The sequence below is a fragment of the Podarcis vaucheri genome (assembly GCF_965113315.1).
Source record: "Podarcis vaucheri genome assembly, chromosome: 14".
NCBI lineage: Eukaryota > Metazoa > Chordata > Lepidosauria > Squamata > Lacertidae > Podarcis > Podarcis vaucheri.
This window is the reverse complement of record NC_138752.1, coordinates 8590714-8603503: the sequence shown is the minus strand read 5'-3', so window position 1 is coordinate 8603503 and position 12790 is coordinate 8590714. Positions and strand designations below refer to the sequence as shown.

Sequence of the window (12790 nt, the reverse complement as noted above, 5' to 3'; positions counted from 1 at the left end):
CCACTGTGTGGCTTGAGCAGAAGACTATGGCAAATGACATGCCGGGCAGAAATATTTTACTTGCTGAAAGCAAGGGGCTCACAGAAAGGCTTCAATACATTTGCCTCTGAAGTATTCCAGGGCTAACACACCCCTCCAGCTGCCATTGCTGCGTACTTTAATTGTCTGGGGCAGCAAATGCAAAGGAGGTTTCCCCACTCTACCAGAGGTGTTGTTTATATTTTGTTTTTGTTTTTCAATTTACATACTGCACCACAGCAAAGCGCTCTGATCAATTTACATTAAAAGGCCATACAGCTGTTCTTATCGTTCCTGTCGGCTTTGCAGTGCATGGCTGTTTTATGTGCTTTTATGCAATTTGTATTCTGCCCTGGGATCTATTGCGATGAAAGGCAGGTTCTAAATGCACTTATTAAATAATAAATAAATACAAACCGGGGAAGGAATAAAAGACAAATGATTCCTTTAAAAAAAACACACACCAAAAAATGAACAAACCTAATTCTATTAGAGGCTATTTGAACAGAACCCCTTTTGTTGGAAATGGGGCTGACATATGCTCCTTGGCTCATACTGTGAGAACGGCAGAAGCAGATTCGGTTTCCCCTCATGAGTGCTATGAAAATGCTCGTGTTAGCATCAGAACAGCCTTCAGAAATAGTTTGAAGAAGCTGATTTGCAGGCTGTCACACTGGCTTATAGCCTCGGGGTTGAAGACCTGTGTGAATTCATGCGCTTCAAAGGGACTTGAAAGGTGGGAGCAGTAATCCAAAACTGTGCCTAAGATGGCTGCCTGGGCCACGAGAGAAGACCTTTCTCAACGCTTTCTAGTTCTGTACAATGGGGTTAATTCCTGGTCACAAGACATCTTTCCTAACCTCCACCCCCCAACAGAACAAGAGAAGAAAGGCTCTTACTCCACTGCTTTCTTATAGACTTCAATGGCTTTGTCCGTCTGCCCCTCCAACAGGTGGATCTTGCCCAGCATCATGTAGGTCAGGTCATGTCGGTTGAGCTCCAGGGCATTATTCAGCTGATCTTTTGCCTGAGCAGAGCACAGAGTGTATTACTCAATTTCACATATTTATATGCCACTGTTCAGGTGGACTTCATGAAGTGGTTCACACTGAAATGGTAAACCTATATAATAAAACACCAAAGATGAGCGACAAAAAACCCCACCTTTTTGAAAGCTAGATCTCTCCTTAATGAAATTGGCAAAGAGCCAGCCTGAGCACTGGTTCATTTACACTAGGATAGCAAGAGAGAGAAGAGACAAGCGTCTTTCTGCAGCCAGTGGGCTAAAAAATACTTGTAGTCTTTGTGGCTGCAAAAGCCTGAAAGCAGAAAGGCAGTGATGGGTGGTCATGGTGGGTGACTCAATGACCCAGAAAAATAATGAGCAAATAAGTTTTGAGCTTATGCAATTGCATTGTATGAAGTCAGACCATCCATTGATCTAGCTCAATGGCAGTGGCTTTCCAGGGTTTCAGACAGGAGTTTCTACCACCCTCACCTGGAGATGCTGGAAACTGAAGCTGGGACATTCTACCACTGGGCTGCTGCCCTTCTCGGGCTGAGAAAGTCCAGCTATCTGTATCCCTTTGAACTGGAGATGTCAGGGATTGAACCTGGGACCTTTGGGATGCCAGGTATCTGGTCCCACCAATGACTAGTTACTCCCTTGCCACATATATGATGCAGCTGCACCCATAGGAGAAAGACAGAAAAGCAACCAAGCTAACACACTCGCCAATGATCTCCCCTTTGGACAACTGTGGATGCCTCACAATTTTAAAAACTCCCCTTGCTTGTTAATTCCTCACTCCCTTTTGCTGGTCCAACTTGAGCTCCTCTGGTGATACTTTTTCTTTCTTTCTTTCTTTCTTTCTTTCTTTCTTTCTTTCTTTCTTTCTTTCTTTCTTCTCTCTTATGGACGGAATATAATTTCTTGCATGAAGCTCTTGGGATAGGCCCTTTTTTCTAACTCTCTCCCTCCACTGCCAAAACAGGTCCTATATATAGTAGGCAAGCTAGGAGCAGAGTTCATCTCCTCCTTCCTTCCCTCTTGAATGCTCCAGCCAAGTGGGCAGTGGGCTCAGCCTCAAAGGTGGGGCTGCATTTGCTTTGCCCCTCCCCCTCCTGTCTTCCTGGGTGCTTTCCCAAGTTAAATAGGCCTAGAAGCACTAGGAAGCCAGAATCTGCGGACTGGCAGGATTGGATGTTACCGAGGCTTTTACAGCTCATCATTCCACAAAATGCTTATCCCAGCACTGAGCCAGGAGGGCTGCTGAACTGCACAAAGGAGTAGAACTGCTCCTCCTGGGCACATTGTTAATCCCCTCCAATGAGAGGCATCGATTGCAATGGCCTCTTTTCCTCCCCTGGGCCCAGCCGGTGGGACTGGAATGAAAGGTTGCAGGTTTTCTCCTCTCTTATTTTCCAGGCACATTAAAGGAGAGAGATGCTGACAAAGTAAAAAAGAATTATGCAGCCACGGGATATTCATTGCTAAAAAGCTAAAATGCCAGCACATTCTATAGGCTTCATTATATTTTATAGGCCCATGTGACTTGATGCAAGGAAGCAGCATGGTGTACGGTCGGGGCGCAGCAAAGGGGAAATGTGAGAAGGAGGAAATTTCTCATACTAATGGCCCATTAACACCTCAATGCAAACGTTTGTGTGCCCCAAACTGGAGAGAATGGACCATTTTCATGGCTTGCAAGAATCAAACTGGTACATCTTCCTAATTGGTGACAGTAAAGCAAGCTCTGACCTGAGGGCTACAGTATTCTCAGTAAAGACAGCATCGCTATCTTGGATACTTTCTGCAACTGGCTTCATCGCTCAAAAACCTTCCACCATCCCTGACCATTGTCCATGCAGACAAGGGCTGATGCAGACATCTGGAGGGCTACAGGTGCTAAAGATATGGTGGGAACCAATCAAACAACACATGGAGCCCAGGCATTTTCATGCGATCGTCCGAAAGTCTCCAGGCTACAGCTCAAGAAACAGGTGATGTGCTCGCCATGTCCGAGGCTCCCTTTTGTGGTACTTCTTACTTCGCCAAACCTTTATTAGGCATTACAAGTACAGGCCATCATAAAACATCCATATATAAAATTTTAAATATGTAAAAATAAACAGCCATGAAAAATATATAATGACGAGGATTCTTCTAAATCGCTGTCGTGCCGACGACACATGGAATATGGCCTTGCAGGTCATAGTCAGATATTGTCACTGGCTGATTGGATGTAGGAATGGTGAGAGGAACCAACTGGGAAAGCCCCAAGGGGAAAAGGCTCAGTGCCAGGGGACTGGTGGCGGGACGACAATGAGTGGTCAGAGGGAGAAGACTGGGGGGAGAAGGTGTCTGAAGCTGGAGAGGCAACAGGGCTCAATGAGTGGGGGTTGTCTGTGTCAGAGACAAGTCCAGAATCAGAGACAGAGGCTGAAGCAGGAAGAGGGAAGCCAAGAGAGAGAGGTGACTGAGGCTGCTTCTAGGGGGCAAGACCTGCCAGAGATGAGCTGCTGTACTCATTAGGCCTGAAGCTCCTGTGCAGATTCTGTTTTTGCTTTTAAACGGTTAACCCGTTTATAAGCAAAAACAGAATGCTCCTATACTCCTATTGATGCAGCATGATATAGCATCTAGATCAAGGGAAGTAATAGTGCCACTGTATTCTGCTCTGGTCAGACCTCACCTGGAGTACTGTGTCCAGTTCTGGGCACCACAGTTCAAGAAGGACACTGACAAACTGGAACGTGTCCAGAGGAGGGCAACCAAAATGGTCAAAGGCCTGGAAACGATGCCTTATGAGGAACGGCTAAGGGAGCTGGGCATGTTTAGCCTGGAGAAGAGGAGGTTAAGGGGTGATATGATAGCCATGTTCAAATATATAAAAGGATGTCACATAGAGGAGGGAGAAAGGTTGTTTTCTGCTGCTCCAGAGAAGCGGACTCGGAGCAATGGATCCAAACTACAAGAAAGAAGATTCCACCTAAACATTAGGAAGAACTTCCTGACAGTAAGAGCTGTTCGACAGTGGAATTTGCTGCCAAGGAGTGTGGTGGAGTCTCCTACTTTGGAGGTCTTTAAGCAGAGGCTTGACAACCATATGTCAGGAGTGCTCTGATGGTGTTTCCTGCTTGGCAGGGGGTTGGACTCGATGGCCCTTGTGGTCTCTTCCAACTCTATGATTCTATGATTCTAACTCCAACTTGCTTGGTGTGGTTTGCCGCTGGCTTGGTCCTGTCAGATATCAGGATTCTGGAACATTTCCAGCTAGATTCTTCTACTGTACAACTCCATGAGAGGCAGGTATCTCTGCTCTTCCAGCTTTCCACTCAAAACTCTGACGGCCAATAGGATTTGGTTTAACATGCAGAGGATTCTACATTTAGGGTCCCATTCAAACAGCAAGTTAATAGGCCTCACATTTTGCAGAGACTGAGGAGGTCTGGGCTGTTTCTGTCAAACACTCACTAACTATAGGAACATGGGCTAGGTACTCCAGGGGCCATACACGTACATGCTGCTCAGCCACATATAATTTCCTGTCTATTAACAGCAGTTCTGCGCACTTCAGTCCTACACCCAAGCCTTCTCCAGTCTAATGCCCTCCAGATGTTTTCGACTATAGTTCCCATCAGCCTCAAACAGCATGGTCAATGGTAAGGGATGATGGACGTTGTAGTGCAACGCATCTTGTGGGCACTAGTCTGGGCAAGGCTGTTATACCCCCATAGCTTCCCCCCAACCACTCCTCTATGTGTCAGTCCTTGATAGCCCACCCACCAAAAAGGCTGATTTCTGCAATTCAAACCCAAATCCTACCAGGTTGTACACAAAGTTGTACACAAAGTAATATTATGGGAAAGTTTCAGTTGTGCATAACTTATTTGATAATAATAACTTCTTATTTATACCCCACTCATCTGGCTGAGTTTTCCCAGCCACTCTGGGCGGCTCCCAACAGAATATTAAAAACACAATAAATCAAACATTAAAAACTTCCCTAAAGGGGGTTGCCTTCAACCCTTGTTGTGACCGTCGCAGCTGTTTTAGGAAAAAACAAATATTGTGGTTCTAACATGAAAATGAGAGGCATACTGGGGACCTGTCTGTCATGAAAAGAATCCTTTCCAATGAAAGAATCATTTCCTTAATAACAATTTCCTTAAAAACCAACTTAGACTGAGTTTCAGCATACATGAAAAACTTAAAACAAATCCTTATTTCCTGATTAATAGCCTTTGGACTATAATGTAACTTAAATAGAAAACTATCTTTAGAAAGATTTCTTCCTCCAAAAGCACTTTATTTTAAAAATCCAATTTAAATTTTTAAAAATCTGATTTAAATTTAAAAAATCCGACCACCCTGGTATAAAAATTCAAAAAAACAACAACATAATAACCAACAAAACAATACCCACCCCTACCCCCAGTTTAAAAGGCCATAGATTGTTTAATGAGCCAAAGGCCTGGGAGAAGAGAAATGTTTTCACCTGGTGCTTAAAGTTATGTAATGAAGGCACCAGGCAAGACTCCCTGGGGAAAGCATTCCACAAAAATGCCCATTCTCAGGCTGCCACCCTCCGGACCTTTCATGCTTGTCAGACAACTGCCCCCTTTACCTTGTTGAAATGCTTCAGGTGCATGTAGCAGACACCCAAGTTGTGGCAGATCTCCTAGATGTGAGGGGGAAAGGGACATGTGTAAATCCACATGTGATACATGAGGGGATAGAACCTCTTGTCATTATTGGTCTCAAGCTCACAAGTTGCAAAACCACAGGTTCAATGTGCTCAAAAAAACAGGAATGGCACAATCTATCGAAACATCTCATTTTCTCAGATTGGTAACAAATCATTTCCATTCAGTAGAATATTAACAGTACTAAATGCCCCAGATCAGAGCTTGACAAATCTCTTCATTTACAAATAGCCAAATTCTGGCCTTATTCACACATCACAGTAAACCATAGTTAATAGTTTACCATGAACATGCTGATCTGAGCAGCTTTGCTGATCCCCACTAGTTCATGGGAAGAACAAACCACAATCCCTACCACGGCATTATATCTGAACTGGGAATTATGATGGGTTTTACTTCAAACAAAGCATGATTTTTTGCTTTCTAGCTGACTGACTGGGTGGAACAAAACTACTATGATTTCCAATTTGGATGATGATGATGATGATGATGATGATGATGATGAAGAAGAAGAAGAGGCGGCGTTTGGATTTGATATCCTGCTTTATCACTACCCTACGGAGTCTCAAAGCGGCTGACATTCTCCTTTCCCTTCCTCCCCCACAACAAACACTCTGTGAGGTGAGTGAGGCTGAGAGACTTCAGAGAAGTGTGACTAGCCCAAGGTCACCCAGCAGCTGCATGTGGAGGAGCGAGGACGCAAACCTGGTTCACCAGATTATGAGACTACCGCTCTTATCCATTACACCACACTGGCTATAATGCTAAGCCAAGAAACATGGTTTGTTGCTGTGGTGTGTTAATGGGAAGCAGCAAAGTGGCCCAGATCTGCATGTTCATTGTTCACAGTAAACCATAAACTATGGTTTATCATGATGTGTGAACGGGGCCACTGTAACTTACTTGGTCTTCCAAAATCAGAAAGAAAAGTTCAATGGATCTGAGTTGTTAGCTTCAGCCCATTATGACCAAAGATGCTACAGAAATACAATTAAACTGAAAACCCAGCAAAGATATAGCCAGACACATTTGTTAATCTTTCTTTTAACAACTATCATTGGAATTCTGCATATAAACCTGATGGATGAGCTTATGCAAGCAGAAAATAAATACCGGGCCCAATATACATTTACATCATGTAATAAGGAAGATAAATTTAGTTATAAGGCTTGTCAGTGTGCCATTTCAACAACAGAGATGCTGTCAGGCTTCTGCAGAAGTACAAGCCATCTTGAGCACAATTTGGGTACAAAGATGTGATATACATTTAACAAATAAATGAACACTAGATTCACCTGGGCAGAGTTCAATGTCTTTTGTGTGCCTGGCAAGGGCATTTTTTTGTTTGCTCAAGCACTTTTCGAGTGTTTAGAGCCTCACATTTTAAGACCTCTGATTAAACATGCCTGGCACTGATATATTCTGGCTGCTTTATCCATGTTAATTGTACTTAGGCTTTTTGCTGCTTCTATATCTTTGTTAGCTACTCTGAGAGCTCTTGGCTGAAGAGCAGGGTAAGAAATGTGACAAATAAATGAATTGATATGCCTTGGCAGTGATCATTTTGGTGTCTGTTGTGGTAATCCAGCTTGGTACACAATGTTTTGCCTATGCTGATGCTCTGCTGTGGTGGACTCACCACCCAAGATGCAGCATTCGGTCCAAGAGTGAATATCAAGCCACGTTTTGTTTTCCTGCTGAATATTAAAGCAGGAAGCCATCTGTGTGCACATCTGGCAGAGACACTAACCAGCGCTTCCTCTGTTTTGATCAACTATGTGGGAAGGTTGTATATTCCTTCCTGTATCATGGAATTTATGAAACAGGCTTATGTCTTCAATGCAACTAGACTCCCAATGGGACTAAGAGCTGATCCACACAGTCACTTTCCCCTATAAAGGAACAGCCATAGCCATCCTTGGTCATGTGACTGCACATGATCACAATGGGAAACATATCCTACTGAGCAGTACAGTGGTACCTTGGGTTACATATGCTTCAGGTTACATATGCCTCAGGTTAGACTCCGCTAACCCAGAAATAGTACCTTGGGTTAAGAACTTTGCTTCAGGATGAGAACAGAAATCGTGCAGTGGCAGCACGGCAGCAGCAGGAGGCCCCATTAGCGCCCCAGTGGTGCTCCAGGTTAAGAACAGTTTCAGGTTAAGAACAGCCCTCCGGAACAAATTAAGTACTTAACCCGAGGTACCACTGTACATGCAATAGAGGCAGCAGCAATTCCTGCTGTTGCAGGAGCACCTTCTCCACTTGCCACAGGAATCATTAAGGCTGTGTCTGTGTAGACCCAGATTCATATTAACACCTCTCCTCATAAGCTGCATTCTGAGGACAGGCCGGTGCTGCTGTCCTCGCACAGAAGAAAGTGCTGAACAAAACTGACCCATAGGTCAGCCATCGATCCGCAAGTCTCAAATTCTACTCCATTATATTTACAAGTAGCAAAGAAAACCTTGGGCATACCCAGTCCTTCTCGTTGTATTGGGCCGCATCGTTGTACACTTCAATGGCTGCTTTGTGTTTTCCCAAAAGAAACCTGCAAGAAAATGTCAGATCTTATTTTTCTTACCCTTTCCTCCCAAGGTATCACTGGACCATCAATTGTGTGTCAGTCAGAGGATCAAAGGGAGCTCTAGGGAAGCCTATTGTGCTGTAGAGTCAAACAGAAGAATCCAATACTTGTCCACTATACTGGGGATTCATAACATGTCGCAACGCCTGTTAAAAGGACTTTATTAGAAGGCTGGATATTCCCTATTTCTTGCTTTCCTAATGCATGGACAGATAATGTCATGTCACATGATATGGATCGTATCTGCCCACTTGGTGCTACCATCTGAGTTTCACAGCTGTTCTTCTTTCTTTTTACAACTCTTTTTCATAGAATCATAGAGTTGGAAGAGACCAAAAGGGCCATCGAGTCCAACCCCCTGCCAAGCAGGAAACACCATCAGAGCACTCCTGACATATGGTTGTCAAGCCTCTGCTTAAAGACCTCCAAAGAAGAAGACTCCACCACACTCCTTGGCAGCAAATTCCACTGTCGAACAGCTCTTACTGTCAGGAAGTTCTTCCTAATGTTTAGGTGGAATCTTCTTTCTTGTAGTTTGGATCCATTGCTCCGTGTCCACTTCTCTGGAGCAGCAGAAAACAACCTTTCTCCCTCCTCTATGTGACATCCTTTTATATATTTGAACATGGCTATCATATCACCCCTTAACCTCCTCTTCTCCAGGCTAAAAATGCCCAGCTCCCTTAGCCGTTCCTCATAAGGCATCGTTTTGTTTTTAACTTTTAAAATGTTATCCACCCTAAGCTTGGGGGACTGGAGAGGTTTTTAAAAATAGTGACTCCTCTCTCTTTTAAGTGTGTGCTGTGCTAATAGTGCCGGATCAGATAGACATCATTTTTCCTCCGGTGGTGATGCCCACTAGGTTAGACAGCTTTAGCAGACAAATTCATGGGGGTTAATTAATTGACAGCTAGTAGTAGGAATGGTGGCTGCATGGAAACTCAGAGTTCAAAGGCAGTATGTCACTGAATACCAGTTTCCGGGAGACAAATAATGGAGGCAGGCTGCTGCTTTCATGTCCTAGAGGTGTCCAGTTGGCCACTTGGAAATAAGATGCTGAATTAGATGGTCTGAATTGGTCTGGTCCAGCAGGGCTTTTATGTTTGTAAGTGTGTGGACAAGGGAAGGTGTATGATTAAGTAGTTCCCCTATGCAAATATGAAGGCTAACGGGAGTAAAACAGCCTTTGGTAACCCCACTCCCTTTATGCAACACCCAAAATCTGAAGAATAAAATGGCACCTACAGCGATCGCGCCACCTGCTTGAGGTTGTCTGCACTCCGGGGCGTAAGAATAGCACAAGTTTGGAAAAGCTCAAGTGATTCGTGAATCTTCCCTTCCAAGCGAAATATCAAAGCTGGGAAACAACAATGCACAGCATGTTAATCGGGAGTCCTTTCGAGGAAGTAAGCTGCACCCTGGGCAATGCTGAAATGTATAGAAGTGCAGGAGGAGAACCGACCCCCACCAGCTTCCCAGCAGGCTTTTGAAGAAGGTAGGTCACAGCGGAGCAGAGCTAGCAGCTGGTGGGTTCTGTATCTGGAAACCATGGTGCCATCTGCACCACTGTTCCTTTGTGGTACGCGTAGCCCATGGGGTAGTTTAGCATTTCTCTGGCCCGCTTGTCCTAAAAGAGCCATAGGATCGCTTTTGTCTGTTATCACGGCACAAACTAGACACACCAGCAGTGGCATAATGTGTGCGGCCGCAGCAGACAAAGGCACTTTTGCAGTGGCAGCAAGGACCACAGTCGATGAAGAGTTCAAAGTTCCAATCCCCGATTCAACTTTCTGCCATGGATTTTAGCATCCGACACAGCAACTAGGAAACTATAGAAGCCGTCACATCTTTATCCTATAACGGTGAGTTCTGCCTTATGTCCCACACACGGACGGTTAAAAGGTAAAAAACAGCAAATGATGCATTTCTACTAGCTCCAGTAGGTATGACCCCATATAGCCTGGACAGAAGAACTGTACATAAGTTGCTCTAAGCTGCTCAGGGGAGAAGAATGGCCTATGGGTAAGATAATAATAAATTCATAATAAGAGTGCAATAAGTGTTGAATGTTTGTATTGCTGATTTATTGTAATTTTTTGTATCGTATGCCGTGTGCCATTTGGTAGAAAATGTAGCTAATGAACGACTAAAATAAATACCACCAGTTCTCAGAATCCTGCAGTAATCTTCAGCTAAATGTGTACTGAATATCAACTTTCTTGGTAGTTTGTAAGTACCTTAAATATTTTAGGGCACACTTTAGAGAGAGAGATGTACAACTGTCCTCTTTTTCAGACTTCTAGTAATCATGTCACAGTAAACTGTAGCTAGCAGTTTGCCATGAACGTGTCTCTCTGTGCTATTGTTCCCCTCCCTTTTTGCACCGGGAGGTAACAAAGCACGGTTCCTGGCCTAATATTACATCTGAACCAGAGGCCGTGGTTTGTTTTGTATGAAGTGAAAGGCTAAGTCAAGGATCATGGTTTGTCTCCTCCCAGTATAAGCAGATGAGCAAGGAAAAATGAAATAGGAGATATTTGCTTGTGCATGGTAAGCCACGCTTTTATGTTAATGTGACCTGTGTGTTTTGAGCTGTGTTTATCAGATTTATCTCTCTTGCTGGTGTGGAAATATTATAATATCATTCTGGGCTACATTTCATGTTCCCTCCCATCCCCCTAAGAGTGAGAGATTAGGCAAATGTCCCATTTTTTATAGTTTTCTAGTAACGAGGATTATGTGGACTATGGAAGCACCCTCGTATTTTTGGAACTCACTGAGGGAGTCAGTGAAAGAATTTTATTTTCAGCCCTAAAGAGAGGTTGCTCTTGGAAAATGTGTCAGACAAGGTAGAAGCATGTCAGCCATGGGAGGGTGCTTGTAGCTTACCTTGAACATAGACTGCATATTCACATATCCCACGGGTCTCTTGGAGTTGCTCTTTTATAAGAATCTGAACCACAAAGTAAAGAAGTTATGTTCCAATAAAAAGATTTTCCTTTTTTGGATAAGGGGCAGAATGTTGTCAACTCTACCCTTTAATAAGTTAGCCTCAACATTAAGCCAGTATTTATTAATAAAAGGTACCTAAAAGATCAGGGGTGAGGAACCTGTGGCCAGCCAACCTTGTCAAGGGTCAAGGAAGATGAAATTTGTAGCCTAGCAGTATCTGGAGGGCCACAAATTCCCAGTCTCTGTGCTAGAGGGGGGAAATGCCTAGAATTTTCTCCTTTTTTCAGAGCAAGGAAATGCCTGTTGAAACCACTACCTCTCGCGCTGGTAATTTGTCCTTCCTGGAAAAGAGCCTCCTGAAGTCAAATTATCCAAGAGCAGGAGCTTTTTGATGGCTTTGACATTGGCAAGGCTTTCAATTTCATTTAATGGCACTATAAAAAACCCTTTTGCATTAAAAAATGTTAACATTAAGGCAACGACCTCTGAATAGGTAACATTAGGACAAGTGAAACTCCTGCCACCCAAGTACTTGCGGAATAGATTGCTGTTATCCATCTATTGGAAAATTAAGTGCCTGCCTTGATGGTCCTTAGAAGTGCACACTCTCTTTGCACAGCACCAAGAGTAAATTATTTTTCAAAAATAGCCAGAGGTTCCCAAAGATTCCTGTATTCACTACAAAGAGAAAACTGCACCTCTAGGAGCCAGTGTGACATAATGGTTAGAGCAGGGCGGTCCAAATTTTCATACCAAGTGGGCCACAAGCAGTGGAGGGCAGGAGGGGCACAGATTTCTGAGAGTCCCCACAACAGGCTCCCTCATTGGGCTGAGCTCCTGCCACCTTCCAGAGCCTCAGGAAGGCAAGCCGTGCCCAGACTGGGCCTCCTTCTCCTTGTGGCCAGAGAAGGGACACCCATGGGTGCCCCACCCCTGGGCTGGCTGAGAGGCCGAGGTGCCAGCAAAAAGAGGAGTTGCAGCAGTATGCCCCCACCACAGCCACAACTGGGGGGGGGGTGGCATGGCCAGCAGGCAACAGCGGGTCATGCAAGAGCAGCCCTGAACTCTCCCAGCACAGGTGCCAGCCAGTGTGCTCCCCACTGCCCCCCAGCCTGGCCAGGAGAGGGACACCAAGCCATAAAGACAGTTGGCCACCAGCAGTGACAGCAACACCAGCCATGTGCCTCTCAGGCTCCATTCCTGGGGTCCCGCTGCAGCAGATGGGGCTCCCACTGCTCTGAACTCCAGAGTAAGCATGCATAGGATCACCAGCAGAGCCCCGATGACAGTGAGGAAGGACCGAGTGGGGAGATCTAGGAGGCTGAGATTTATTCAAAAGGAGAAAACGGCTAGCTGCATTCATGACTCTGACAAGTTTTGGTAAAGGGATAGCAGTTCCTAAGGATGGAACATGTTAACATGCTGCCATGCTCTCATTAGATTTTGAAGCAAGCAAGCAACCAACCAACAAAATGCAAAACAAAAATTCAGTTAATTCAGTTAACAGGAGGCTTTGGGGAA

General features: G+C 44.6%; 1 protein-coding gene across 1 annotated transcript in view; it reads right to left on the bottom strand.

Annotated features, from left to right (window-relative positions):
* The window catches only part of BBS4 (Bardet-Biedl syndrome 4), a 41239-nt gene that overhangs the window by 10082 nt on the left and 18367 nt on the right, over nt 1–12790 (bottom strand). The window contains exons 4-8 of the mRNA XM_082198573.1: nt 11207–11270; nt 9563–9674; nt 8209–8281; nt 5649–5702; nt 918–1045 (exon numbers count right to left, since the gene is read on the bottom strand). Of these exons, the coding sequence (XP_082054699.1) occupies nt 918–1045; nt 5649–5702; nt 8209–8281; nt 9563–9674; nt 11207–11270 (431 nt within the window). The remainder of the gene's footprint in view (nt 1–917; nt 1046–5648; nt 5703–8208; nt 8282–9562; nt 9675–11206; nt 11271–12790) is intronic.